Source organism: Dromiciops gliroides, chromosome 5 (assembly GCF_019393635.1).
Source record: "Dromiciops gliroides isolate mDroGli1 chromosome 5, mDroGli1.pri, whole genome shotgun sequence".
Taxonomy (NCBI): Eukaryota; Metazoa; Chordata; class Mammalia; order Microbiotheria; family Microbiotheriidae; genus Dromiciops; species Dromiciops gliroides.
In genome coordinates, this window is record NC_057865.1 from 191,506,483 (window position 1) to 191,534,390 (window position 27,908).

The 27,908-nt window shown below is 49.1% G+C and overlaps 4 protein-coding genes across 6 annotated transcripts; 2 read left to right on the forward strand and 2 right to left on the reverse strand.

Annotated features, from left to right (window-relative positions):
• Positions 1-516: 516 nt before the first annotated feature.
• Positions 517-3,485, reverse strand: CDCA3 (cell division cycle associated 3). The gene is made up of 5 exons (XM_043967357.1): positions 3,050-3,485; positions 2,106-2,250; positions 1,268-1,555; positions 1,006-1,109; positions 517-896 (listed from the first exon to the last, which is right to left on the reverse strand). Exons 1-5 carry the CDS (start codon positions 3,167-3,169, stop codon positions 747-749), a joined length of 807 nt encoding a protein of 268 aa, XP_043823292.1. The 5' UTR covers positions 3,170-3,485; the 3' UTR covers positions 517-746.
• Positions 3,486-4,360: 875 nt separating this feature from the next.
• Positions 4,361-19,912, forward strand: USP5 (ubiquitin specific peptidase 5). Of its 2 annotated transcripts, none has more exons than XM_043965591.1 (20): positions 4,361-4,571; positions 8,450-8,575; positions 8,872-8,938; positions 9,163-9,293; positions 9,453-9,598; positions 9,900-10,084; positions 10,785-10,879; positions 11,320-11,513; positions 12,371-12,442; positions 12,998-13,085; positions 13,209-13,334; positions 13,748-13,901; positions 14,255-14,429; positions 14,940-15,028; positions 16,424-16,615; positions 17,176-17,319; positions 17,411-17,556; positions 17,762-17,915; positions 18,429-18,513; positions 19,113-19,912. In XM_043965591.1, the coding sequence occupies exons 1-20, from the start codon at positions 4,461-4,463 to the stop codon at positions 19,204-19,206; spliced, it is 2,574 nt and encodes an 857-aa protein (XP_043821526.1). In that variant the 5' UTR covers positions 4,361-4,460; the 3' UTR covers positions 19,207-19,912. The 2 variants fall into 2 exon arrangements, with proteins under 2 accessions (XP_043821526.1, XP_043821527.1); XM_043965592.1 differs by having other exon boundaries at positions 16,424-16,546.
• Positions 19,913-20,855: 943 nt separating this feature from the next.
• On the forward strand, positions 20,856-24,173 carry TPI1 (triosephosphate isomerase 1). Its single transcript, XM_043965595.1, has 7 exons — positions 20,856-21,077; positions 22,258-22,381; positions 22,664-22,748; positions 22,843-22,975; positions 23,238-23,323; positions 23,640-23,727; positions 23,821-24,173. Exons 1-7 carry the CDS (start codon positions 20,966-20,968, stop codon positions 23,937-23,939), a joined length of 747 nt encoding a protein of 248 aa, XP_043821530.1. The 5' UTR covers positions 20,856-20,965; the 3' UTR covers positions 23,940-24,173.
• Positions 24,174-24,185: 12 nt separating this feature from the next.
• SPSB2 (splA/ryanodine receptor domain and SOCS box containing 2) lies at positions 24,186-26,846 on the reverse strand. 2 transcript variants are annotated; one of them, XM_043965593.1, is made up of 3 exons: positions 26,702-26,846; positions 25,537-26,295; positions 24,186-24,749 (listed from the first exon to the last, which is right to left on the reverse strand). In XM_043965593.1, the coding sequence occupies exons 2-3, from the start codon at positions 26,204-26,206 to the stop codon at positions 24,601-24,603; spliced, it is 819 nt and encodes a 272-aa protein (XP_043821528.1). In that variant the 5' UTR covers positions 26,207-26,295; positions 26,702-26,846; the 3' UTR covers positions 24,186-24,600. The 2 variants fall into 2 exon arrangements, with proteins under 2 accessions (XP_043821528.1, XP_043821529.1); XM_043965594.1 differs by having other exon boundaries at positions 25,537-26,298.
• Between the last annotated feature and the right edge of the window lie 1,062 nt (positions 26,847-27,908).

Consider the following 27,908-nt stretch of genomic DNA (forward strand, 5'->3'; position numbering starts at 1 on the left):
GCCCTGGATTCAGGAGGACTTGAGTTCAGATCGAGCCTCAGACACTTGACACTTACTAGCTGTGTGACCCTGGGCAAATTACTTAACCCTCAGTGCCTGCCAAAAACAAAAAAATAAATCAACAATCACATAGACTTTAGACCCTTAACTCTGACTGTGAAGATGTGGTTTTGCTGTAGAAAGTTGTGAAAGCTTGTCTGTTCTTCATTCCCATGTTCTCAAGAATATCCTTGATAAAAGTGTAGTTCATCAAAGATCTTTTACAACATGAATTCTCTCATTTTACAATGAGAACATGTAAAATGGTAGTTGTGGATGATTCCATGGTCATAATTGGAACGGGGAAAGCAATACTAGCTATGATTTTTCCTAATCATTCAGTAGTTTAGCTTTACTGTATTAAGTGGGTGCCTCCCTGACTTTTCTCCAATTCCTTAAGTCACAGTCACCACACCCGAATACCCAGTCTTTTGATAACCACTTTTAACTTTTTCAACATTTTCTTTAATATAAGAGAAATCATACATACATCAAATACATACTGTACAAGTGAGGATTAGGGAATTATCTGGAACACTGAGATAAGGGGAGCATGGAGATAACAGTTGACCAGACATGCTCTCTTCTTCATAGCTGATTACTTCAGTTTTATGGGGAGGCAAGATGAATGAATGGATCCATTTCTGGGCTATTAAGGGAGGAGATAACATGAAGCAGCCAAGTCCAGGAATAGTGAGAATTAGGTTCTAGTTCTCCACCAAAGGACAATGTTGATTCTCTTTGTTATGCCCCTGATCCCAGGCCCGTCCAGTGATCTTCAGAGGGTGTCCAGTTCCCAGAATGGCTCCTTCTTTCCGGTCCCCTACATTCTCACTCAGCACTGAGGACCGTTTACTCTATAGGAGAAGGAGATGGGAGGCTCAAGAGATGCAATTCCAGAGAAAGAAAATGCTCTGCTAAGGTCTAGACTACTCAGCAAACCCCATTTGTCCCCACAACCTTTACCTGCCGAGGCATCAGGGGACCAGGGGAATTATCATCCTGCAGGGTGGTAAGGGGAGATCTCCCTAGGACCTTGGCAGCAGGCTTCCTTCTAAGGGGTCTAGAACCTGAATGGTGGTAAGATGAAGGGAGAGATCAAAATCAGAATTGTCCTGAAGATACTCACCTCCAAAGGTAATGTAGGTCACTCCCTTCATTACATAAGGAGCCTCTCCCTCTGAAGGAAAACTTGTTTGCTACTTTTTCTCCCACTAGTATCTTGTACCTGAGGAACAAGGAGTCTCAGAGCCTCTTAAGAACTTGTCAGGGTCCTGGCTGGTTATTCGGAGTGCTGGAAGCTGTTCTGTCACTTCTATGGTGTTTGTCTGTTTGCGGGAAACCTCAGTTTGGCTCAGGGAGGCTGGTAGTACCTGGCGTTCAAAGGACAGTGGAGTATCCAGAGACAAGTCCTGCTTGGGCTGGGATGGTAGGGCCAGCTCAGTGGAATGCTCCAGCTTAGAGGCTTCAGTCCCAAAGGCCTCACTAAGCTGCTTTACCAGCTGGTTTGGAGAGTCTGGAAGAGACAAGCTCAAGCTAAGAACGGTTTCCAGACTCTGTCAGTTGAATAACAAGAGCATAGAAAGTAAGAGTCTTGTCATCTGGTCACTGGAACAGGGGTTTCAAAGGGTGAGTGTATGTGTGTACACACACATACATGTGTGACGGACCCCTCTGGCAGTCTGGTGAAGCTTATGGACCCCCTTCTCAGAATATTTCTTTTTAATGTATAAAATATAGAGAACTACAAAGGAAACCAATTATATGGAAATATAATCTTCAAAATACTTTTTAAAATGTTCACAGATCCTAGATTAAGAACTCCTGACTTAATGTAGGGATGAAGATGAGCTTTCCAAAGGTTAGATGAGGACCAGAATCCAATTAGCAAGGGACAGAAATCCATGGGATGAAAAGGGGGAGGTAGAGAAAGGGAAGAGGGTGAAGAGAGAAATCTTGGTTCCTTTAGAAAGGACATAGCTCTGGAGAGGGCCTTGTGGGGATCGTTTTATTTGAAACAGCTGTTTAAGAGTTTTGTTTTGGTCCTGGGCGCAATACCAACCTACCTACTGTGTTGGTTTTCATGGGTGTTCGGATGATGCCAAATGTGGGAGAACGGGGATCTGAGTCCTGAAGTTGCTCCAGATCCTTGGTCCCCACTTCCTGCTGCTGTTCTGAGGCAGAGGGACTTGGTTGTGGTGAGCTCTCCACCTGCCAATATGACATGAAACCTAGGCCAGTTCTCAGGATTGGAGTGGGGTGGCCCCACCTTCACTGCCTCCTCTCCTGTGATCCCCAATAACACAATGGCATCAATGAAGATTCACATTATACATTCCTTTGCAGGCATTACCCTCACTCAGTCTGTAGATAAATATAGAGAAAAACAGGCTCAGAGAGATTAGGTGACATGTTTATGGTCACCAGAGGCAACTGTTGGCACAGTGAACAGAGTTCAGATCCAGCCTCAGACACTTACTTGCTGTGTGACCCTGGTCAAGACATTTAAAACCCATGTTGGCCACAGTTTCCTCATCTGTAAAATGGAGATGATAATAGCACTAACCTTCCAGGGTTGTGAGGATCAGATAAAATATCTGTGAAATACGAAGCATAGTGTCTGGTACGTAATAAGCACCATATAAATGTTAGCCATTGTTATGATGAAGATGGTCACAACAGCAAGCAAATGTTGGAACTTTTGTGGTTGAGACCCTGGACTCTTGCCTTCAAATCCAGTAGATGCAGCTATGGTGGAATGGATAAAACACTTGCTTTGAAGTCAGAAAGGTTACAACCTGGGTCGGCTATGATGATACTACCTTGGGCAATTCATTTCGCTTCTCTGGGCCTCAGTTTCCTCATTTGTTAAATAAGTAAGTTGAACTAGACAGTTCCATAACTCAGGGGTAGGGGTGGGATTGCACCGCCCCGCACCCCTTACACAAAGACCCCCCAGAGGGCCTAAGGGCAGACGGAGGCCCCCTCGAGCTTCCCACCGCCCCAGTACCTGGATGGGGGTGCGCAGAATGCCTGCACTGGGAGAACGAGGATCTGTTATATGCGCCAGGTGCTTGTTGCAGGGCGCAGGACGGGCCGGGGTGGCCGGGACGCTCTTGGCCGAGCCCATCCTCACAGCTCGGCCGGCCAGCTACCCACAAGGGCGGGAGGACGAAAAGACCTGCGAGGAAAAAGGGCCGCTCAGGGCTCTGAACCCTTCCCAGCTGCTTCGCCCCCGAGCCAAAGGCACGGGGAGTTGACTTTTGACTTCGGACTGTCTTGGTTCCCCGGAGTGGAGACTCCAACGCTGTCCAGACAGAGGGTCCCGTCGGAGAAAGAGGGATGGAGGGAGGTGCCTCCCAAGCTCCGGGAGTTCTCTCGCTTTCTGGGTTCAGGCTTTTCTTGCGGATCTGTTACCATTAAGGGCCTGATTTCTCAAAGTAGCGTTTCAAACCTCCCGCCACGCCCCCTGGCTTCCTCTAATTGGCTGAACCTCGGGCCATTCTCCTATACGTGGATGCCTCTTACAATGTGGGTGTTCATTGGGCCGGCGAGGTGTCTGTCAAACGCTCCACGGGAGCCAATGGGCCTTTAAAATGGGACTCTGGTCCGGAAAGCCCGCCTACTCCAATGAAAGCCCTTAGCTCCCGCGGAACCATTGATTAATTAAATGGCCTAGCCTCGTGTCCATGCCGGAATATCGATTTCTTGAATTCCTGAAAAAGGGTGAATGCACTGTTTCTCATCGGTTATCATTTAGAATTTTAATGAAGAACTTAATAATAAAAAATGTATATATAGGTGACATATGAATGATCAGACATTAGAACAAACTATAGCAGGTTAATGGCTTCTCCACCCCTCCCCCCCGCGGAAGCAAGTTTATCCTATAACTATCAGCTATTGGTTAGGACTACTATCAATCATATAGCTACACACCAAGGTTTCTTCCTCATTAGAAATTGCTTTTCAAATGCCATGAAATCTACTATCTCAGTCCTTCCATTTTTTTCGATTAGACCATTCCCAGTAAACGTTTCGCGGGATGATTAGCTACAACACCTGTCAATTACATGAAAAGTAGACTTGGATTGGTCAGCCGAAGGCGCGTGAGGGGGCGACAGAGGTAGCACAGTCAGGAGAGCAAAAACTTCGCTACCGGCCTGGCAATCCTATAAGCGTTCTTTCTCTGGGAGAGGGGGCCGGGGATTGGCTGATTCAGCTGTCAATTGCTGTAGAAGCGCTTTTCATTGGCTTCCATAGAAAGTAGGAGAGAGCAATTTTACCTAACCGCCGGGCGCGCGCGTCTCTTTTTAGTGCGCGTGCGCTCAGAGTGGTTTACGGATTGGTTGAGGGAATAGGGGCGAGGAACCGTGGGAGTCGCGGGAGCCGTTCTGTGTGGAAGCACTGCTGCCGGTGTCATGGCGGAGCTGAGTGAGGAGGCGCTGCTATCTGTATTACCGACTATCCGGGTCCCCAAGGCCGGAGACCGGGTTCACAAAGACGAATGCGCCTTCTCCTTCGACACACCGGTAAGCCCACTCCCCATGCCTGCGGCGAGCATCGCCCTGGTCATTCTGCCGGGGCCTGCACGCCTGGGCTATCGCAAGGCACTGTGGGATTTGTAGTCCTCCGCGCCCTCCTCCGCCGTTAACACGCACGAGCATAGGGACTGTAGGCGACTACCACACCCAAGGGCACCTTACCTACCCCTTCTTTTCCCCGTCCTGTGGAGCACTCTGGGGGTTGTAGTCGCCCATGCCTTTCTCTGTCATTCAAAGCCTCAGGTGCACCCTAGCCAAAGAACTACATCTCCCGAGCAGTCCTGGTGACCGGCTGGAGAGTTCTCGCTGGGCGCGTGGGGCCCATCGGGAGTGGTAGTCTGATGGGAGATTTGCCTTTTCTCCCGTCCCTCCCTTCCCCCTTCTCCCCACACCCACCCAGGCTGCTGTGGGGGTAGTTCCAACTGTGCACTGCGCCTCCCCCGGGAGCTGGCTCACTTTAGGGTCAGCGATGGGTAGGGCTGAGTTGGAGCCTGCCACCTCGTGGGGAGGGGCTGGGATTGGATTCTGAAATGCAAATACAACTCCGACTGTGTTTCCTATCTACTGGCCAAAAAGTCATCTTTCCTCCCCTCCCCTCTCCCCACTGACCTGTGGATCTATTATAGCTCCCCCAGAAGGAACAGAGAAAGGTGCTGAAAGAAGGCTCTTGTCTTGGAGAAATGCAAACGAGTCTTACTCATCTCCTGTCCCGACTTAGATACTTCACAAAGCCACCACCCACACATCATGCTCCATACTAATCACCCAGTGCCTCTTTTCCTGCTCCTATGTTATTCTCAAGCGGAGATGACCAGGGAACAGAAAGCATTGTGCAGTGCGGTGGCCGTTTAATGGTCATAGCTTAGAATGAGAGGGCAGTAAACTGGGTGTGATCCTCTCTTGGAGTGTTCAGCCAGATCGCTTCATGCTTGGAAGCAGCAAGTCCGGGTGGAAGGCCTTCATTACATGCATCATCAGTCTTTAGGATAGATGTTTTGGAGCTTTTATCCAGTGCTTTAGTGCAGTGTTCTCCATTGTGATTTTGTGGGCTGGGAACTTGTCTTTGGTAGGTGAGGGGGAGAGGATTCCTCAGAAGGGAACTCTAGAGACCTTTTTTGCTTTGAGAAAGCCAGGACTTCTATTTCTATGTCAGAAACTGAATAATGCATTGTATGGTGCTTGCATAGGGTATTTGTTAGCTCTCTCCCTCTTCAAATTATAGGGTACGTTTATTTATCTTTTTGCATGTTGTAAGTAAAAGGTAAACTCCTAGAAGGCAAGGACCGATTTTGTTTTGTCATTGTGTCCCCAGTTCCTAGTATAGGTAGTTCCTTGCACATGGTAACACTTTAAATATTAATGCTTGTATCGGATTGATTAGAGAATTCATGGATGGGGTGAAGATCCCACTCTCAAAGGCTTTTAGCATTCAGAAGAGGTTAATGCATTTCCGTTTATGTTTTCATTGACTTCTGTCCATATCTGTACCTGATGGCCTGAAAAATTCAGAAGGGCACTATCTGCCTTTTTACCGCTATCTTTTTTTAATTTCTTTTTTTTTAGTGAGGCAATTGGGGTTAAGTGACTTGCCCAGGGTCACACAGCAGGTAAGTGTTAAGTGTCTGAGGCCAGATTTGAACTCAGGTACTCCTGACTCCAGGGCTGGTGCTCTATCCACTGCACCACCTAGCTGCCCCCAACCACTATCTTTTTAAGGAGCTGGCAGCTGTAGGTGAAGGAGGCTAATAAAGCTTTCTTCCTTCACCCTGAGCAAACGTGGCCTACTTGGCAGAACACTGCCTGCTCCTCACTGGATATGTTTGCTTGTCCCCATTTGGGGGTTTCTCCCATGGGAAATGTCATGAACATTGTGAAGTATACAGTATTTGGGGTGATTCAGATCTCTGTGAGGGCCTAGTGTTTTCCTTGGTGTGGATTTTATAAGACTATAGAAGTCCTTATTTTGGGAAGATGACACCTGTTACTGCAGGGTGTATGTATACTTTGGCATCACCCCCAATCTCCTCTCCCATTTTCTCTATCACAACCTCAAGGGAAACCGATTTCCCTTTTTCAAGCATGAACAGACTGAACTGAAGACTTGTCTTTCCCAGTATTGTTCTCCAGTGGATACATTGGTGGCTTCTCAGTAAGGATAGTCTTGGAAATGGATGTGATTTCTATGGGTGGGAGACTGATGGGTTCTGATATTTTGACTAGGCTCCAGGAAGGAAGGATGATTTTGTGATAGGAGTGCTAGATTGCCCAGGCTTCAGATTTTGAACATCTGGATGTTGCTAGTGCTTTGTTAAGTCAAAATTCATCCAGCTTCCACTATAGGTATCTCCATGGTATAGTTCCCTCGGTCTTATTCCCCAGAAGTATGAACCCCACTTACCTGAAAAGAACTGGTTCCCTAATTTATCCTGCCCTCCTACCCATCCCGGGAGAAACCTTTTGGGTGAAAATCAAGAATACTTGAGTCTAAGAGGAGTGAGAAGGCTCTAGAGATGTAGACGTTTTGTGTTGGTACTTGGTCCAACCTCCTGGGAAGCATTTTGAGACACAATCCTAAGAAGACCGGAAGCTTTGAAAAGGGATGGACAGTCACCATTAAGTCTACATTACAAACTTTGTTTCTCTTAGAGAGGATTGATGTTGGAAATTTTTAAAATTAGGCTCTAAGTCTTGCTTATGATTATAGCATAGATGCAAGTTTCGTTTTGTCTCTTTAGTCTTCCTACTTCTGATTTCAAGTAATATTGACTAATGAACTGTTTTCGTTCATTTTGTTTCCCTTAGGGAATTCTGTAGCCCTTGTTGTGGAGCGTAGCTCATCAGTGCTTTCAGATTTCTTTACAATAATGTCTTTGCATTTCAAAAACAAAATAATATTTGAGGGCTTTAATGCTTATGAAGCTACATGTGAAATTTGCCATTTGCCTTGTAACATTGTTATTCTAATTACCTACAGATTTTAATCTAGTTTGTTAAATTAGGGATAGGTAATCAGTATGGTTTGAAATGGTAGTAATTATTTTGCTCTTGACCCTTTAGAATCAAATTATGAATTAGTTTTCCTTTCACAAACTTTGAAATTACCCACTTAAGCTATGTGTGCTAGTGTGGACTGATAAAGAACAATTGTGTATAACTTCTCTGGTATTTTTTATCTGAATGACAAATGGGAATTAGAATGGATCTGTATCATTTCTATTTCTGTAGCCAGGCAAGAAGAAATCATTAGTAGATGAATGTAATAATTATAATTATAATCTAATATCCTGGATATCTAAGCACAGAAATAAGAGTAGGCTCCATTTTTTTTCTTAATAAAAGATGTGATAATCAGTTTTCCCAGGGAACAGTATTTTTGTTCATATTGATTCTTATCCTTGTAAATATTAGTATATGTATATGTGTGTGTATTCACAAATACTTTTGGTTTTCTATCTACTTTTTATAATGTACTTTGGTATCCTTCGATTGCTTCCCTCTTTTCTTTCAAATGTAGTGTTTTGTTTCAGTCTACAATGTAATTTTAAAATGCATTGTATTATTTTGAAGTCAAAGGATGTGTAAAACATTCAGAGATTAATATTTGAAAAAGAATATTCTTTATCTTTTATTTGATTGCAAGTACTAATTTTTGTAGGCTAATTTAACCGAACCATTTTGGTTTTTTTGGTATATGACTGCTTTGGGTTACTATTTAAAAACTAACCTCCCTCATATCTGTCTGACATAGATCTAAAAATAGCATGGTTCAGTTAAATAATATTAGCATCTTAATATGGATTCCACCCCTTTGATGAACCTGTCTGGCCAGCTTTCACCCACTTCTTTTCCTATCTTCCATCTCTCAGGAGTCTGAGGGTGGTCTCTACATTTGCATGAATACCTTTCTGGGCTTTGGAAAGCAGTATGTTGAGAAGCACTACTGCAGGACTGGCCAGCGGGTGTACCTTCACCTCCAAAGGACCCGACGTCCGGTAAGGTGGATGGGTTTAAGCTGGGTGTTGGGCACATTCCAAATGGAACTGGGAGAACTCAGAGCCTAGCATTTTGAATTGCTTTTAGTGGCCTGTTACTGCATTTATTGCTAGCCTTATCCTGTTTCTTAGGGTATTTTTTTTTACCCCATTTTCATTCAGTGGTTTTTTCCTTGCATCATTCCATTGTTTTCTCCCATCTCAGTTCAGTTCTTTCCTCAGATTTTCTCCATCACACTAGATTTATTCTTATGGTCCTGGCATTGACCCTGTCTGTCCTCCCTGCCTCATTGTAGAAAGAAGATGATACCACTTCGGGTACTGGAGATCCCCCTAGGAAGAAGCCTACTCGCTTGGCTATTGGTGAGCATTCTACACACCATTCCCCTATTCTTTTTCCTAGTATGACCCATTTCCTCTCATTGCCATGAGGACTGCCCCAAAGGGAAGAGGCTCTGACCTGAAGTCTGCTCAGTTTTAGAGGAGATGAAAACCCAGCAGGTGGGAGGGCCAAGGGTCTAGGCACCTCTGGAATGGCCAGCCTCAACTATTGCCCTATTTGCCTTCCCCTCCTCTTTGCCTACCAGGTGTGGAAGGCGGGTTTGACATCACAGAGAAATTTGAATATGATGAGGATGTGAAGATTGTCATTTTACCAGACTACCTGGAGATTGCCCGAGATGGGCTGGGAGGGCTGCCTGAGATGGCCAGAGACCGGGTATGGACATCTCTCCCCACCTTGGCACCAGAGGGCCTAAGGCCGGTGGGAGATAGGAGGGGTTGGGGAAGGCTGCTGGAGGACAAAGGTAGAACGGCGTCCAGAGCGAGGCATTGCATTCTGCCTCTGACGTCAGTGCCCTTCTATCTGCTCTCTCAGATCACCAGTGCAGTGGAGGCCCTGCTGTCAGCAGACTCTGCCTCACGGAAACAGGAGGTGCAGGCTTGGGATGGGGAGGTGCGGCAAGTCTCCAAGCACGCCTTCAATCTCAAGCAGCTGGAGAACCCTGCCCGAATCCCTCCCTGGTGAGACCTAGCCCTGTGGGCTTCCACAGACAGCATAGCTAGCGTCTCAATGGGGAAAGAGAGGGCACTCCTCTGGGTTTGGAGCTAGTAGGGAGAGAAGGTTAGGGGAGAGGGGTCAGCCATGATAAAGAGGGGAGATTATGGGCAAATAAGTGTCCTGCCTAAGTCCCTCACTGTATGAATACACATTTGGGAACACAGAAAGGAATTATGTTGTTGGTGGTGGGAAGGTTTGGACTGCCACATCCCTATTATGGTTTCAAAGGGAGGGCTTAGCCTGTTTCCTATTCTGTTTTGGCAGTGGCTGGAAATGTTCCAAGTGTGATATGCGGGAAAACCTGTGGCTCAACATGACGGATGGTTCCATACTCTGTGGTCGTCGATACTTTGATGGCAGTGGGGGCAATAATCATGCAGTAGAACATTACAAGGAAACAGGGTACCCACTGGCAGTCAAGCTGGGCACCATCACACCTGATGGTGCAGGTATGATCCTTCTCTAGTGTACATCATCGACTTCCTTTAGCTGGAACAGAGCCTTTGTTGTAGTGACTCATCCATTTCTTCAGGAAATGGCATCAGGGGTTCAGCTGGTCCTCATTTTCAGATACTGGCTATCCTTCGTGTCCTTAACACTCTCCTTCCTCATCTCCACCTCCTGGCTTTTCTGGATTCCTTCAAGTCTCAGCTAAAACGTGGCTTCTACAAGAAGCCTTTCTCAGTCCTCCTTAATGATAATATCTTCTCTCTTGAGATGATTTCTGAGTGGTCTATAGTTTTTTGCATGTTGTCTCCCTCATTTGATTGTGAACTCCTTGAAGGCAGAGACCATTTCTGCCTTTTGTTTTTGTGGGTTTTGTTTTTTGTTTTTTTGCGGGGCAATGGGGATTAAGTGACTTGCCCAGGGTCACACAGCTATTAAGTGTTAAGTGTCTGAGGCTGGATTTGAACTCAGGTCCTCCTGATTCCAGGGCCAGTGCTTTATCCACTGCACCACCTATCTGCCCCTTTGCCTTTCTTTTTAACCCCAGCTCTTAGCACAGTGTGTGGCACATAAGGTTCTGGGAGGGTGACCTGAATAAGTTTTGTCATTTCATCTCACAGAGGACTTTCCCTTTGGAATTAGAGGGACTGAGATCAGACCTACCCTCCCCATAATTAACATCATTCCTTCCCCTGTGCCTAGATGTTTACTCCTATGATGAAGATGATATGGTCCTAGATCCCAATCTGGCAGAACACCTATCCCATTTTGGCATTGACATGCTGAAAATGCAGAAGGTGAGCAAGCTGTTTCCCACAGTTCCCCTCCTTCACACCACCCCCACTCCTCTCAAGGGTTTGCAGCCATGGGGAGGTCTGGACACCAGGTCCTAGGTCAGGCTTGGCCCTGAGCATCTGGTGGTCTTTGGCTGTCACCAAATGAGTGCTTTGAGGACTGAGGACAAGTACCTCCGCTGGCTGGGCAGGCTTTGGGATTTCCCATTAAGAATTTTTGTCTAGGATCAGGACTCTTCCTTTTCATTTTTTGATTCACACAGAGGCCAGATGACTGTCATGGATTTCTCTGTGTGTGTGTGTGTGTGTGTGTGTGTGTGTGTGTGTGTGTGTGTGTGTGTAGCACTATGTGCTACAGTCAGCACAAAGAGGCATAACATACCATTAAGTTAAACCGGAGGAGATCATGGGGCCCAAACCTGACTTGTCCGTTCCTACCCCAGACAGACAAAACAATGACAGAGCTGGAGATAGACATGAACCAGCGCATTGGTGAATGGGAGCTGATCCAGGAGTCCAGCGTGCAGCTCAAGCCCCTCTATGGCCCCAGTTACACAGGCATCCGAAACTTAGGCAATAGCTGCTACCTCAACTCTGTGGTTCAAGTGCTCTTCAGCATCCCTGACTTCCAGAGGAAGTGAGTGTTCCCCTCCCCCATCTTATTTGGCCATTTTGCTTAGGGGCTCTAGACTTCAGTATCTTTCATCTTTCATTTCACAGTCTGCTTGATTCTTTCCTTCTTCCGATTATCCTCAGCCCCTTGCCCTGCTTTGCATTATATCCAAATATCAGAATGGTTCCTCAGAAGTTTACTGTGACTCTGCAGGCCCCAGGCATTATAAAGGGATAGAATTGAATAAGATGAGTAACAGCCCCCAAGACCATATATCTGTATATCTATCTATCTATCTATCTATCTATCTATCTATCTAAATTCCTCTCTCTCTCTCTCTTAGGACCTAGATTTTGTGCTTCAGCAAGAGAACCTAATCCCATGTCTCTTATTTGTCCTATATAGGACTTAATCTGAAATTGGATTATCTGACAAACAGCACCGTTAGGTTGGCAAGGGATGAGAGGGTTGAGTTGCTATAAGATGAAATGTTAATACAAAATTCTTGGCCTTGAATTTATAGTCTAATTTGGAAGAGAGAACACAAAAGAAAAATAGTTGGAAAACATTTATAATGCAGATTAATAAGGAATAAGTTGTATATACAGATTCCTAATCCCAAACCTGCTTTTTTTCCCCCTTCTCTTTTGAAAGGGGTGCCAGAGAATCACCTTGTATTGAAAAACTAGGAAGGCCCATCTTATCCTGCTAGGCAGTTTTTCTGGGGTCCAAGGTCTATTCTCATTTGGGGTAGAGTTCCTTCTGAAGATCTCTCTTCCTTTGGATTCCTCTCATAGCTTTCTATAGCTCATTGGTAACCACTGACCTTTCCCTTGGTCTGGTCTGGACTGGAGAGTTGTAAGCATTCTCTTGGCCCCTAGGTACGTGGACAAGTTGGAGAAGATCTTCCAGAATGCACCATCAGACCCTACCCAGGACTTTAGCACCCAGGTGTATGTGACTGAGCCCTGAGGTGGAGGGGATGGAAGGAACCTGGGTTTGGATATTTGCCATGACTCCTGTGGACCGAGTGGAGTGGTGGGCCTCCCTGGGGGAAGTGGAGGAGGGTTGTCATTGTTTGCCTCTTGGAGATATCCTGAGTTGACAGGAGTTTTTGCTGAGACCAGTAGCAGGGAGCCAAGAAGAATAATAGCTTGGATTTACTTAAGACTTTACAGTTCTTAAAACACTTTCCTTATAACATTCCAGTGAATTAGGTAGGGCAGATATTATTAAACTCCATTTACAAGCTCGGGAAGTTGAGTGGCTTGCCCCTGGTCACAGCCACTGAGAGTGAAGGAGTCTTTTCTAGCCCTTAAACCTTGTGTTCTTTTCTCCAAACCACCCTGCCTCTTGTAAGGTTTTCAGAACCCTGGAGTAAGGTGCCCAGGGGGGTGTATTGTGGGCACACTACAGATGTCAGGAACTTAAAGTTAGCATAATAGTAGTGGCACCTTGGACTTGAGATTCAGGTTGGGGGTTGTGCTGACTCTTGAACATTACCATAGAGCCAAGTTGGGCCATGGCCTTCTCTCAGGAGAGTACTCCAAGCCTGCACCAGAATCTGGAGATGGGGAACAGGTGCCAGAGCAGAAGGTAAGTTTTGTTCTTTCCCTTGATTAGTCTGTTTCTAGAATTAAAGGAGCGTCTGTGGGAAATTCTTGGTGTGGAGGGTAGAAAATTTGCGCACCAGCTGAACTACTTTTCTGCTCCCTCCAGGGAATTCAGGATGGCATTGCCCCTCGAATGTTCAAGTCCCTCATTGGCAAAGGCCACCCAGAGTTCTCTACCAACAGGCAGCAGGATGCCCAGGAGTTCTTTCTTCATTTTATAAATATGGTTGAGGTAAAAGGGGGACTCTTGACCTGGAGAAGGGAGGAAAATAAACAGGGTGGGCAAGGCAACCCTCCTCCAGGACTGTTTTACTCATTTTTCCTATTTCTTCCTCTGTCGGTCATTCTAATCCCCTTAACTTGGCAGTACTACTTGTGTCCAGAGCACCTGAGGAATAGTGAAGGGAATAATACGGGGTTCCCTGACGTCAGGGACCTTACAGCCTAATTTGCAATACACACCATTTGCAAAAAACCACAGATGCATTCCAGTGATGGTTGGTGGGGTTTACTAGGGAAGATTCCCATCTCACCCTTGGGTCACTGAAGGCCTTGGTGGACTTCCCTTTCCTCTCTAGGCCCTCATTCCCTATCTTGGATCCCTCAATCCTTCTTCCTCCTCCCTGCCTTCCCATTTCCCTTCAGAGGAATTGCCGAAGCTCAGAAAACCCAAATGAAGTATTCCGATTCCTGGTGGAAGAGAAGATCAAGTGCCTGGCCACAGAGAAGGTCAAGTACACCCAGCGAGTGGACTATATCATGCAGCTGCCTGTACCCATGGATGCAGCCCTTAACAAAGGTTGGGGTTGGCAGTAGCAATACAAATGAAGTAGACCCACCTGGAGGCTTGAGTTCTACATGTCCCTGGGTTGAGAGGAGGAGGCAGAGTGGTGTTAGTCCCATGCTTTGAAGCATCTGAGGCATGCAGATGGTGATCTAAGGGTGGGTGGGGTCATTTAGGGTCAGGAATGATTAACCTTCTGGTCAGGGTTTGTTAGAAAGCAGGGAGAGTTCAAGTTCCCTCCATTTTCTTCCGTGGGAGATCATTAAACTTTGGTGAAATGCAGAGCCAGAGTAGGTATTGGGTGGGACAGGCCAGGGGAAGGAAGTAGAAATGAGCTGACCAGAATAATTCTGATTTTGTGCCTGCAGAGGAGCTTTTGGAGTATGAGGAGAAGAAACGCCAAGCAGAAGAGGAAAAGCAGCCTCTGCCAGAACTGGTCCGGGCCCAGGTGCCTTTTAGTTCCTGCCTGGAGGCCTTCGGGGTCCCTGAGCAGGTGGATGACTTCTGGAGCACAGCCCTACAAGCTAAATCTGTAGCTGTCAAGTGAGTCCTGTTTGCACTGGGCCTACGGATACAGTGCTTAGAGCCCTGCTCCAGGGTCCCGTTGTTCATGACAGGGATTTCGGTTCAGAATCAGTTGGCATTGGTACTTTCTTCTCAGCCCCAAGATGAAATGCCTGCATGTACACATAGACTGACCAAGTCAGCCTCTCTCAGCTTTTTCTGTACAGTCTTCTCACAGAAACAGAATGCAGGGATAAAGGTGGCCTCATTCCTAGCAAATCACCTTTAGCCCAGCCCTGTGTATGAACACTCTTTGGGCTGCTGCAGGCCAGTACAGATTGTAGAATGCTGTTGCTACCCATTTATATTCACTGCCCACAGCCCCAATATTCGGGCCTTCTTTAGGATTTTGCTGCTCTCTGTCTTAAGTATTAGCTGCTTTCTTTTTTGGCCAAAAAGAGCTGAATTTCAGAGAAGGAATGTCACAGCTACAATAGGAAAGGGTTAGCCTGGGATTCCTCATGTGTTAAGGCCTTTTCTTTTCCTCAGGACCACACGATTTGCCTCGTTCCCTGACTACCTGGTCATTCAGATCAAGAAGTTTACCTTTGGCTTGGACTGGGTGCCCAAAAAGCTAGGTATGTGGCCTTGTCCGACCTAGCCATTGTGGCACTTGGTTTTGCTTAGCTCTGTTGTGAGGAAAGGCCTTGGTTGGTGGTGGGGTGTCATTGGGAAGTGAAAGCAATGTTTGTTTTTTTAAAAAGAACATTAATAAGGCATTTTTAAGTACAACCAAGTAAAAATTAAAAAAAACAAAAAACACAAAAACCAACAACTACTAGGGTGATGGGAAGGTGAAGGTTAAGAGAAAATGATGGCATGATTCAATTTTAAAGCTGTAAAAGCCCTTAAAGATATAGAATGTTATCTGGAGGAACGCTATGAGAATGAAGGGCAGAGCCAGAATGAGGGGATAAAAGAGATAGGCAGTTGTTTTAGGGCACAGCAGGTGTGGGAGAGGAAGATAGAGTTGGCACTGCAAGGGACATCAAGAGATCATCCAGTCCAACCTCATCATTTTACAGATGAGGAATTTGATCATAGATAGAAAGGGGCTTGCTCAGGGTCACAAATAGTAAGTAGCATAAGTGAGATTTGAGCCCAGATTTGCCGACACTAAACATTGCTTTTTCCACTATACTCTGATGCCTGTCACTTAATATTTACTTTTAAAAAAACTCTTGTGGGGGACAGCTAGGTGGCACAGTGGATAAAGCACCAGCCCTGGATTCAGGAGTACCTGAGTTCAAATCTGGCCTCAGACACTTGACACTTACTAGCTGTGTGACCCTGGGCAAATCACTTAACCCTCATTGCCCAGCAAAAAAAAAACCACAACTCTTGTGAAAGGTCACCTGGGTTCCTGATGGACAAAGTACAGGGAGGGTTCAGTTTCCACTTTGTAGAAGGAGTACCAAGACCTGGTCACTGCTTTGGTAAAACAACCTGCCTGTCGTGTTTTATGAGGAATGCCTGAAGGGCCTGGGAGGTATTAGATATTTAAAGAGTCGTAATATAGGAAGAGAATGAAATAAATCAGTGTGGCTTCAGAAAGCTGATTCAGAATTATCAGCAGCAGGTGGAAATTATAGGGAGGCAGACAAGGAAAGGTTTCCCAACAGAGAGCTGTCAGTAGCTTTGTTGACCCTGCAAGTGTTTGGGCCTTGTGAGGTGATGTAACCTTTTCAGTGCTTAAGCTTATAGAATTCTAGTCCAGATCTCTCATTGCACAGATAACCTTTCTCTGAGTGTCAGTCTCCTTAAGGAACTACCATTTAGTGAAAGAAGCAGGAGAAGAAGGCAGGGTTCCTGACTCCAGGGCTTTTTCCACAATCATGTGCTTCAGTCCACTTTGATTTGGTCCTTGCCTACAAGTACTTCCAGTGTTTGGGTAAACACTTGAGTTCCCCAGAGGACTTGTTGAACTAAACTGATGGGAGCTCAAAAGTCACCCACCTCCTTCATGCTTACAGATGTATCCATTGAGATGCCCGAGGAGCTGGATATCTCACAGCTTCGGGGGTTAGGGCTGCAGCCTGGAGAGGAGGAGCTACCTGACATTGCTCCACCCCTGGTCACCCCAGATGAACCCAAAGGTAGCCTTGGTTTCTATGGAAACGAAGATGAAGACTCCTTCTGCTCCCCTCACTTCTCCTCTCCGACATGTTAGTGATTCTTCTTCCTGCCTGTCTTTCTTTACCTTGCTGATGGGTGGGGAAGGGGGGCTGTACCTTGCCCCCTCCCTGGCCCTCTCTTCCTCTCTGTACTTTGCCTGTCAGTCCTCCCTTGTGTATTCCCTTTTCCCCACATGTTAGAGAACCCTTCCCCAGGTTCATAGTGGGGAGGTAGGGATACCCCAAGTTTCCCATTCATACACTCTGGATGAATGGAAGTCTGTCTCGTTAGCTGTGTGTACCTTGTGTCCCTGCCTTGGAGGGAAGTAGGAGGAGGTCGTCACGGTCCAGAAATGGGGATCCCCTGTGTAATTGGGCATAGAGGGAGGGAATGGGGGGGTGACTCACCTTGATTTCTGTTCTTATTGGGTATACTGAACCCAATAGGTTGGGGACATTTTTCAAGTTTAGGGGGAGGGTATGAGAAGGAAGGATAAAAGAAGGAAGTGGGGGAGGGGAGAGGAGGGATGAGAAGACCCTGGGAGGTTGAAGGGTAGGCAGTGTTCAGGGAGCTGGATGACACCTTGTCCATCTCCTGCTGCTCCCCACAGCGCCCATGTTGGATGAATCTGTCATCATTCAGCTGGTGGAGATGGGCTTCCCCATGGATGCCTGCCGCAAAGCTGTCTACTACACTGGCAATAGTGGGGCTGAAGCTGCTATGAACTGGGTCATGTCTCATATGGATGATCCAGGTACGAAGGAGGGTAGAAAAGAGTGGGGCTTGAGGGGCAGGGATTCTTGACCCACTCCACACCTCAACACTATGCCCCCATGCTCCCACAGACTTTGCAAACCCACTTGTCCTGCCCGGCTCCAGTGGTCCTGGCTCCACCAGCACAGTGGCTGATCCCCCATCAGAAGATTGTGTGGCTACTATCGTCTCCATGGGCTTCTCCCGGGACCAGGCCTTGAAAGCGCTTCGAGCTACAGTATGGGCTGAGGAGTTCAATGGTGGAGAGGCGGAAGTGGAGGAGGGAGAATGTGGGAAGGGTAGATAGACCATGGATGAAATGAAAGTTTTTCGTACCAAGGGAACTCTTGGAGCTTTCCTCTGCTCTTTCAGTATTCCTACCTAAATTATAATCCTTGCCCTATAGATTTGGAAAATTTTCCCTTACCTTTCCTTTCTTCCAGAACAACAGTCTTGAACGGGCTGTGGATTGGATTTTTAGCCACATCGATGACCTGGATGCAGAGGCCGCTATGGACATTTCAGAGGGGCGCTCAGCTGCAGATTCTATTTCTGAGTCTGTGCCTGTGGGGCCCAAAGTCCGAGATGGTCCTGGAAGTGAGTATCTCTGAGGGGAAGGCAGGGCTTTGTTGCTTGTCTGAGACCGGCCTCCAGCATCAACCTAGATCTTACCACTAGAAACTCGATTTGGAGCTAAAAGTCCATCTTTAAGATTGGGAGTTGATGGGTTAGAAGCTAATCTAATCCTAGATCCTTCACATGGTCTGTGGCATACTTTCTTGTAAATCATGTCTTGATTTTGAGCCTTTTGGATGGGTCCTGGGAAGTAGGCAGTTTGTCTATAAAGAGGGGTCTTGGGGGACAGCCAGGTGGTGAAGTGGATAAAGCACCAGACCTGGATTCAGGAGGACCTGAGTTCAAATCTGGCCTCAGACACTTGATACTTACTAGCTGTATGACCCTGGGCAAGTCACTTAACCCTCATTGCCCCCTCTTCCAAAAAAATTTAAAAAAAAAAAGGGGATCTTGAGGAATGTATCTCTGGGATTCCTCCTTATTCCTCCTGCTGATTCTTTCTTATTAATCTCTCCTCAAATTCTCCTTCCCTAGAGTATCAGCTCTTTGCCTTCATCAGTCACATGGGCACCTCTACCATGTGTGGTCACTATGTCTGCCATATCAAGAAGGAGGGCAGGTGAGACTGATTTGGGGTTGGGGCAGAGGTGGTTTGGAAGAAGGATAGGAAGGGATCATCTGCTTGGCTAGAAGGAGGGAGAGTTGCTAGTGCTAGCAATGGAAGAACCCCTCCAAATAAAAGAAGAGCAATGAAACACTAAGAAAGGCCCGGATGAAAGTCCAGAGGGAACACCAAAGCAGGCGCCTCTGTCACTATTATGTTGGACGGCACCCTACCCAGCCCTCTGAACAGCAGTGTTCATCTTTGTGGGTGTTTTCATTGGCCAAAATAAAACGGGATGGGCAGGAGGAATAGGGTTGTGGACTTGGCCTTAGCAGAAAGTCCTCGGGCTGGGAGATCATTTGCGTGTGACAGCCAAGGGCAAGAGTGCTTTGAAATGGCATCTGTAGGCCCTGGCTGTGGAGCTGTGGCTGCTGAACATAGTCAGATCTGGCCACAGGCTGGGGCCTAGGCAGACAAAGTTGGAAATTGCTATACCAGTCATCCAGGCTCAGTTCTGCTGGTGACTCCCCATTCCCCTTGTAATGGCTCAGAAACGGAATTGATGTGGATGAGGACCTCAACTCACCAATCTTCTTTTCCTTCCTTTCCTGTAGGTGGGTTATCTACAATGACCAAAAAGTTTGTGCCTCGGAGAAGCCACCCAAGGACCTGGGCTATATTTACTTCTACCAGAGAATGGCCAGCTAAGAGCCTATACTCCGCCTCACCTCTTCCTGATGATGGAGGCCAGGCAGCAGTGGCATGAGGAGGGGCTGGACAGAGAAAGAACCCCAACTCTCCTCCGCGAACCCCTTCTCTTCCTATCCCTTGTAGCACGCTGGAGGCCTTGAGGGACTGGCTGAGTTAAGGGGAAAGCTGGAATGCAGGGGCCACCCCACAGACTTGGGGGGGAGAGGAAAGGGGAGGAATGGACCTTCTGTCTATAATGAGATCTCTTCAGTTCCCCTCCCTCTTCCACACCCTTTACCACTCTGCTTTTAATTCTCAGTGTAACCTTGCTCAGGCCCTTCAAGGAAGAGAGAGAATGAGAGAGAGAAAGAGAATGAAAGTGTGTGTGTGAGAAAGAGAGAGAGAGAGAGAGAGTGAGTGTGTGTGTGTGTGTGTGTGTGTGTGTGTGTGTGTGAGAGAGAGAGAGAGAGAGAGACAGAGGCAGAGGCTTTGTGCATCATGGTTCAGGGATGGGACGATTCTTTGTCTCTCTCTTTCCACTCCATTGCCCCCCCTCCGACCCCCATTTCCCCATATTTGTATTCTTTTCCTCCTGGCTAGGGTAAGGAAGAGTGGGAGGATATTGGGGAATTCTCCCCAACCCTATGTTACCAGTCTTTTCCCACACCCCTCTCCTCTAGAAAATGCCAAAACACCAGATGTGAATAAAAGTCTAAAGGGTGAATTGTGGTGACATCAATTTGGGAACTGGCTTCTGCTATCCTTTCTAGGGCCTGAGAAAGGCTCTTAGGAAATGACCACCCCTTACCGCATCACGCTGGTTTCAGTTGTCCAGATGGCCTGTGGGCTTTTGTATGAAGATTCCCAGGCTCACTCCGTAGAGAGCACACTCCATTCTAATCCCTTCATGTCATTGTATCAGAGAGTGAAAAATGAGTGTTATGGTGAAGCTATGGGATGAATGAGAAGTGGGGCCAATGTGACTGAGTGGACAAAGCTATCTTGCCTGCCAGACAACTGAGTCTGACCAACCTATTGCTAGGCACTAAGGCTGAGGGCCAGCAGCATCCTTCCCTCAAGGCCTTTGTTGCATGGCACCCTTTATATGGTCTGCTGGTGAGGCCAGGGCTGAGCTTGGCCATGTACTAGCTAGAGGAAGGAGCTATGGCAGACCTCTCGACCACCAGGTCCCAGGAATTGACTGAGAAGAATCTGGCACTGTAGGCACCGAGTCATCTGGGCCTCTTAAGAGTTAACGTCCAATTGCCGCACGCTTTTGCCAACCGGGGGGGAATCCCCTTTTTCGAGGGTGTCACCAGCTAAGAAGGAAGTGTAGTTGATTCTCTGTCCCTTGGCCCTCAGTTGTCTTTGCAAAGATGCAGGTAGAATGGAATGTGACAGTGGGTAAGTCACTTCACCTTTCCGGGCTTCTGTAAAATGGGATTGTACTGGGCAAGCAAGCGCCAAATGTACCGGTGCTATAATGGGGGTGAGGAAGAGCGCAGCTACTGGGGACATCTGGGCCGACGTGCCAGGAGGGGCCCTTCCCAGAGGAGTTCCGCCGAGGCGGGGCCCGGAGGGCAGCCCGGACGCCTCCCGGGAGGCGGGGCGGGGCAGGCGGCGGGGTTGGGCCGTAGAACGCGTCCAGGGGGCGGGGCGTCGGGGTGAGGCGGAGCTCGTCGCCGGTCTACATAAGCGGCTCGGGGTGGGGGCCGTGGTTGTGCTCTACTGCTGACCTTCAATCTCCTCCCGAGTCACTGCCCGTTACCGGCGAGCCATGGCGTCGCGGAAGTTCTTCGTCGGGGGTAATTGGAAGATGAATGGCGACAAGAAGTGCCTGGGGGAGCTCATCACTTCGATCAACGGGGCCAAGGTGCCCGCCAACACCGGTGAGCGCGGGGGCTGCGGGGCCCGAGCTTTCCTCCCCACGCTTCCCGCCCCCATTTCCCTGGCCCGGGAGCGGGATGGAGCGGGCCGCGCGGGGACCCCCGGGGGGCGTCCCCATTCATCCCCCTGGAGGGTGGGAGGCGAGGCTCGAGTAATGGTAGGGGACGTGGTTAACCGCACGTGGGGGCGGGGAGAGGAGGCGGGGCCCCGCTGTCCTTACGGGGTCGCAGCTGGGAAGATGACTTCGCGAAATGGGCCGGCGGAGCTGCGCTGCCCCCCCGCCCCCGGCTCCCTAGAACCCCGTCCCGGGCACTATGCCTTCTCCCCCCCCCCGGCTCCCTAGAACCCCCCCTCCCGGCGCGCTGTGCCCCCCCCTTCCCGGGCTCTCTGTGCCCACCCCCACCCCCACCCCCGCCCGCCCCGGGCGCGCTGTGCGGGGCTGCACGTAGCTCCGGGTTCGGCTGGCCGGGCACGTGGCCGGCACCTGGTCCGAAGCCCGGAGGCGGCTGGGGCTACTCGAATGCAGCGAGTGCAACCGTGATCAGCCATCCCCGGGTTAAAGGGCAAGGGTGAATCTGGGGCTCCTGCAGCCCACAAGTCGGGGGGAGCCGTCATCTCCCCCTTTTCTACATCCTAGGTTCCCTACCCCACCCCCAACCCTCCGGGAAGGCAAGGGAGAGTAAGTGCGCTCTGCTAGGACAGATTTCAGCAGCCCCTTCCCAAGTTCTTTAATTGGCCCATACACCTTCTGCTCCCCGCCCCCCCCCCCCCACTTCCTTACCCATTTCCTATTTGAATGCCCGTATGTGGCTTCGGATCTCCGAACTATTTTGGGAAAAGGGTAGGGTTGCCTCTCAGGGAATGCAGAGAACCGGTGCTTAGAATAGCCTGGGGGTAACCAGAGCTACACCTGCTTAAAGAGCAAGGGGGCAGGGCCCATGCTGAAGAACTCGGGCCCATGGACCTTAATGGGGAATCCGAGTGGGCTTAGGGGCTTTTGTTTGGAGGTAGGTTGGCCTTGCTGTCCTGACCAAAGAAAGGCAGGGCTCTTTTTTTGGGGGGGCGGGGGGCTGAAGGAGGAAAGTACAGTTTTTTTTTTAAAGTACAGTTTTCAAGAGAGGGGCCAAGTAGAGCTTTACTATTGGGGCATGACTTCATTTGTCTGTACCCTTCCCTCCCCAGAAGTGGTATGTGGAGCCCCTTCCATCTACCTTGACTTTGTTCGTCAGAAATTGGATGCAAAAATTGGCGTAGCTGCTCAGAACTGCTACAAAGTGGCCAAGGGTGCATTTACTGGGGAGATCAGGTAAGCCAGCCAACTGGTCCAAATCATTTTTCTTTTCTTTTTTTTGGTGGGGTATTGAGGGTTAAGTGACTTGCCCAAGGTCACACACCTAGTAAGTGTCAAGTGTCTGAAGTCAAATTTGAACTCAGGACCTCCTGAATCCAGGGCCAGTGCTTTATCCACTGTGCCACCTAGCTGCCCCCCCAAATCATTTTTTAAAAATATCAGCTTGATATTATGTTGAAGAGATAAAGGGGCTCAGATGGAAATCCCTCTGGATTGAGCCTCAGCTTTCTTTCTCAGCCCGGCCATGATTAAGGACTGTGGGGCCAACTGGGTGATCCTGGGACACTCTGAAAGAAGACATATCTTTGGGGAGTCTGATGAGGTGAGTGGTAGGGGATCTGCAAGGGCAGAGGAAGGGCCCCCAAGAAATGGGGTGAGGGAGCATGTCTGAATTGAATAATATATTGTCCTGGCAGCTCATTGGACAGAAGGTAGCCCATGCTCTGTCAGAAGGCCTGGGAGTGATCGCTTGTATTGGTGAGAAGTTGGATGAGAGGGAAGCTGGAATCACTGAGAAGGTGGTTTTTGACCAGACTAAGGCCATTGCAGGTAATTGCTTGGGATAGGAATGAGTAGCCCTTCTGTCATAGATGAGGATCCTGAGACCCCGAAGGGGGTGGCAGGCAGAAGGCGTCTGCCCAATGGGGGAGAGTGGGATTCTTTACTGTGTTGCCCTTTGCTTAATAATACTGTAGCAGGTACTACTTGCCCTCTTGTGCCACCCTCTGGCTTCCAAAGGCTGGAGGAAATACTGGGAGTCAGCTAGATTGAAATTCCAAGTATACAAGCCTTCGTTCTCTCTGGCCCACAGATAACGTGAAGGACTGGAGCAAAGTCGTCCTAGCCTATGAACCAGTCTGGGCTATTGGTACTGGCAAGACAGCCACACCCCAGCAGGTAATAAAACACTTGGAAAACACCCTGGCGGGAAGAGGGAACACTTGGTATCTTGCTGCCCTCTTGAATCATAGCATTCCAGAAGAAAAGAGTTATTATCTAGTCCAGTCTCATTTAGGTATGAAAAAAGGCAGGTCCAGAATGGTGGTAATTTACCCAGGTCATTCAGCTATCAGCTAGTTCGTGACAAAACTAAGATTAAAACCCAGTTTCCCCCTACAGGATTTCTCAGAAATTGCTACGATCACCCCTCCCTATTTTGCCCTTAAGAGTTTAAGGAAGAGGTTTGAGAGCTGTCTGGGTATCTCTATTCTAGGCCCAGGAGGTACATGAGAAGCTTCGATGCTGGCTTAAGACCCATGTCTCAGAATCTGTATCACAGTCTACCAGGATCATTTATGGAGGTCAGTAGATGTGATCCTCAGTGTGCAGAGAGGATGGGGGAAACAGAGACTCTCTAACCTGTCTGACTTATATCTTTTCTCACTTCTTTCCAGGCTCTGTGACGGGGGCCAACTGTAAGGATCTGGCATGCCAGGCTGATGTAGATGGCTTCCTGGTGGGTGGAGCTTCCCTTAAGCCTGAATTCTTGGACATCATCCAAGCCAAAAACTGAGCTCTCCGTGCTGTCCTCTCACTCCCTCACTTATAGAGCTGAGACTAGACTCCACAAGTCTGGTTTACCCCTCCCCCTCTCATTCGATTGTGATGTGGATTCCCCTCCCCCCACGGTCCCATTCAAGCTACCCCTTTCTCCATCGGGTAGATTGTGTCCACCAGTTCTCAGCTCCTCAGCCCTTCCTCCAATGGACCAGGCCTTTCTCCATTTACTGTAAATTTGAAGGAAGCACATCGTGTTTGTGATTTTTTTATTGGCTGGGTTGGAAATGGAAAGGGTGTGACTTGGTGTGTTCTCTATCCCTGAAAGGGGTGGGTGGCTGACAACCCTCCTCCTCTTCCCTTTACTTCCTGTTTCTCAGACTGAAGCAAGAATCTTACCCTTCAGTCAGTAAAGGATTGGGGTGGAGCTGAGGGGTGGGAGGTGGGTGATGACAAGGCCAGGATGCCAACCTTGTGCCAGTGCCTTACTCTGAACCAGCCCCAGATCTGGGGAACACAGCATCATCCACTGAGATCTCTGCCCATCAGGCAAAGCCTAGTCTGCAGTTAGAAACTACAACTAAGCTATAGCAATATTCTTTTTATCATTTAAAGAAAAACTGGCCCTAGGCAAAGCTTTGGCTGAGGCACTGGGTGGGTCTGGGCCCCTGGTCCTGTCAAGTCTGCAGCAGGTGGGGTGACTGGTAGAGCAGGTACCGTTTCATGGCAGGGGGCAAGGGTAGAGCAGAAACTTCCCCCAGCCGGCCTTCCCCCAGAATGTCCCGAATACACAGGCGGCTCAGGTGGAGAAGGGAGTGAGGTTCCGCTGCAAGGACAGAAGAGGAAGATGATTACTTAAGGGCTAACTGAATGAAGGTCACTTGCTTCCCTTCTCCCCACTTCTGTCCTTGGCCCAGCCATGTTTGGAGCAATCTGGCCATAGGGTAGGAGGCCAGTGTGTTGGAGGAGAGGTATGCTGTTGTCACCTCTGAGCCATGCTAGGAAGGATCTTCAGAGCCTACAAACCAATTGTACCCGTGAGGGTCTGGGGACATTGGGGCAGAGTCCTCAACCAGAGCTGAGCTTTGTAACTAACTGCCACTGCTGCTTTCAAAAAAGAGGAAATGAGTGCCTTAACCTGAAGGCTTGCTCTGCCTTCCTGACCCCAAAGCAGAGTTCTGTTGGGAGGGTGGACTAGTACAATCTTCAGCCCTGGGCCAGAGACTGGGACCTCACCCCATCAGACCAAATTCCTCCCCTCCACCGGGTCCCAAATCTCACTTTTATTTTTTCTGGGGTCCAGGTGTTGCCCAGAGTATTTATCAAGTGAAGAAGACAGGGAATCCCAATGAAAGAAGACCAATCTTGAGTGTTCCTGTATCATTCTTCCATTTACCCTTTGGCAATTCCCACTGAACTGCATCATTTTAGCTTTTAGTCCACTTACTCTTGACCCCCCTCCCCCAAGACTCCCTACTCTTGTGACAGACCACCCCCAGACAGCTCAAACCGGAGCTTCAGGTAGCTTTACTACTCTCTAGTTTGTCCTGAGCACCCCCCCCCCATGTCCTGGACATTTGAACCATCCCACAGATCCAACACCCCAGTCTCACCTCTCCTCTCACCCAGGTAGCGGATTCGGACCTGGCACTGCCCCCATACAGCACTGACAGCAGGGTAGAGGGTCCTTCCTTTAAGACCCCGGAAGGCAGGCCCCAGGTAGGTACCTCCAATGGCATACCCCAGAGTGCCTTCCTCCATATCCAAAACCACCAGCAGTCTCTCGGGTACTTCCAGACGCTCCTCCCCGAGCCCTGTGGGGTATCTAGGAGCCCCGATTCCCTTATTTTGGTGATAGAGGTTCCCCCGCCCAATGTCCCAGCCCCACGACTCCCCGTTGCTACCCAGCAATGATGCATAACAGTCCGCTTGCAGTGGGGCCTGGGCTGTAGCCACCCCCACCACGGCGTGGGTGCCCCGCTGCTCGGGGGGCCAAGCAATCTCCCAGGCGTGCAGGCCCCTAGAGTAGCCTCTCTTGCCCCGAGCTCCATCCGTGCTCTGAGCCACAGGCCTCCGCTCAAAGCTCAGCCCCTCTTCCTTGACCTCAATGTTCTCTGAGCAGTCCTTGGGATTCCAGCCATGATGCTGTTGCACACTCAGGTCTACGGGGGGTGCTGACAGCAGCTCCTCTAGTCCCTCTGGGAAAGACAGATCTTGGTTCGAGGTGGCCGGGGAGGGGGTACTACTGGTCCCACTGCCCCTTGCCAGGGCAGTCTGGCCCATGGGAGGGGGGCTTGGAGAATCCCCCAATGCAAGTCCGGAGAGGGAACGGCTGTGAGGAGAAGGGAAGGAGAGCGGTTTTCCTCTCTCTGCTGCTAGTGAAAGGAGAGAAGGATGGGAGACAGAAAGTGAGAAACCGGAGCCCAACAAGTGCAACAACTCCGCCATCCTGCCCCTAGCTTCTCCCCGCTCCCCAACTGCCCCGTTTTCACACTGCTCGCACGCTGAGGTTTCCCAGACCTTCGTGCTCCGCCTCCCCCCCCCCTTTCTTCCTATCCTTTCTAGGTCCCTCTCCCCATTTCCTTCTATCCAGGATCCCCGGTTCTTCTATCCTTGACCACTCCCATTACACCTCCTGGTGAACCGGGGATCCCAAAGTGTCTCAATCTCGATCCCTACCCCTAGGCCGCCTCCATATGCGGACTCCTTGCACTGGAAAGAGCACCTGATTCAAAAGTTCGAAGATGTGAGTTCGAATTCCGAACTGCTGCTTATTACCTGTAACCTTGGGGCCAATCACTTCCCCTTGGGCTTCAGTTTCCTCATCTGTAAAATGAGAGACCTCAGCTAGATAATCTCTAAGGTCCGGTTCAGCTCAAAAGGCAAGGATCCCAAGTCCCTTCCGGAGGAGTCCAATCCCCGACAGCCTCAGTTCACTCTCAGCTTCCGCCTCCTACGTTGGACCCCGCCTCTCCCCAATGGGTCTCCGCCCTGCTCCCGGCCCCAGACCGCGGACTACAGCATTAAAAAAAAAGGGGGTGCGGGTAGGAGAAAGAAAGAGTTCTTTACTCCCGGAGCGGGAAGTTTCCTAGGATCAGAATTTAGAGTAGTGCGTGGAAAACACCTTCCACGTTGAGGGTCTGAGAGGTGAATTTGCGAAAGGTCGCCTAGGTCTCCTGGAGCAGAGTTAGGATTCGAACCCAGGTCTTTTGATTCGAAAGTCAGTGCCTCCCCCCGCACTGCCTACGTCCTTGTGTCTTTAAGGAATTGGTGTGGGGGGGGGGAGCCGAAGGGGGAGTTAGTACGTGTGTGCATGACAAGAGAGCATTAGGAGTGTGGCCCCATGTCTTGCCTTGGCTTCTGGTTATGCCTCTCATGGTCTAAGTCGTGTTTACAGCCCCCTGCTAGGAGCTAGGGGAATGAATGTCAGTTTTATGGGGATAAACCGCTAAAACGCACTTTGCGTGCGTGCGTGTGTCTGTATCTGTATCTGTGTCTCTGTGTGCGCGCGCGCACCCATGTCGTAGCCCCTTCTTGCCTTTGAAGAATGAATGACTAGTCGTTCCTGCTCGGTTGTATAAGAGCCTGATTCTGTCTACCCGTCGCGTCACATGAGGTGGGCGGGGAGCCCGGAGCCTGCAGAGCTCTGTGCGTGCCCCGCCGGGGCCCAGGCATGGTAGCCAAGGGCGGGCAGGGCGCGCCTCGGCACCCTCTGGCGGCCACCGTGTGATGCTACACCATTCAGCTCTTGGGCAGCGGCCCCCAGCCTGGCAAGCAAGCAGGCCCTTTCCCACTCTCACTGTGGCTCTGGTGGGGAGGGGAATGGAGGTAATATCCTGCTAAGTGATGGTCGGCTCTGTCCGTCAAGTGCTTCCTTCTGGAGTCTCCTAATCCTCTAAAGCAAGAGAGGAACAAGGAAGCAGCCTGGTTGCTAGGATCATGGATCTAGGAATGGAAGGGACTTCAGGGGCCATTTCGTTTATGT

Coding starts and splice junctions, on each gene's coding strand:
- TPI1 (XM_043965595.1), top strand. CDS start 20,966: ATGGCGTCGCGGAAGTTCTTCGTCGGGGGTAATTGGAAGATGAATGGC. Junction 23,324..23,639: donor AGACAGCCACACCCCAGCAG/GTAATAAAACAC, acceptor TCTCTATTCTAG/GCCCAGGAGGTACATGAGAA. Junction 23,728..23,820: donor TACCAGGATCATTTATGGAG/GTCAGTAGATGT, acceptor ACTTCTTTCCAG/GCTCTGTGACGGGGGCCAAC.
- USP5 (XM_043965591.1), top strand. CDS start 4,461: ATGGCGGAGCTGAGTGAGGAGGCGCTGCTATCTGTATTACCGACTATC. Junction 14,430..14,939: donor GCTAAATCTGTAGCTGTCAA/GTGAGTCCTGTT, acceptor TCTTTTCCTCAG/GACCACACGATTTGCCTCGT. Junction 17,557..17,761: donor TGAAAGCGCTTCGAGCTACA/GTATGGGCTGAG, acceptor CCTTTCTTCCAG/AACAACAGTCTTGAACGGGC.
- CDCA3 (XM_043967357.1), bottom strand. CDS start 3,169: ATGGGCTCGGCCAAGAGCGTCCCGGCCACCCCGGCCCGTCCTGCGCCC. Junction 1,110..1,267: donor TGAGACTCCTTGTTCCTCAG/GTACAAGATACT, acceptor ACCACCATTCAG/GTTCTAGACCCCTTAGAAGG. Junction 897..1,005: donor GTCCCCTGATGCCTCGGCAG/GTAAAGGTTGTG, acceptor CTTCTCCTATAG/AGTAAACGGTCCTCAGTGCT.
- SPSB2 (XM_043965593.1), bottom strand. CDS start 26,206: ATGGGCCAGACTGCCCTGGCAAGGGGCAGTGGGACCAGTAGTACCCCC. Junction 24,750..25,536: donor CTACCTGGGTGAGAGGAGAG/GTGAGACTGGGG, acceptor CTGTCCTTGCAG/CGGAACCTCACTCCCTTCTC.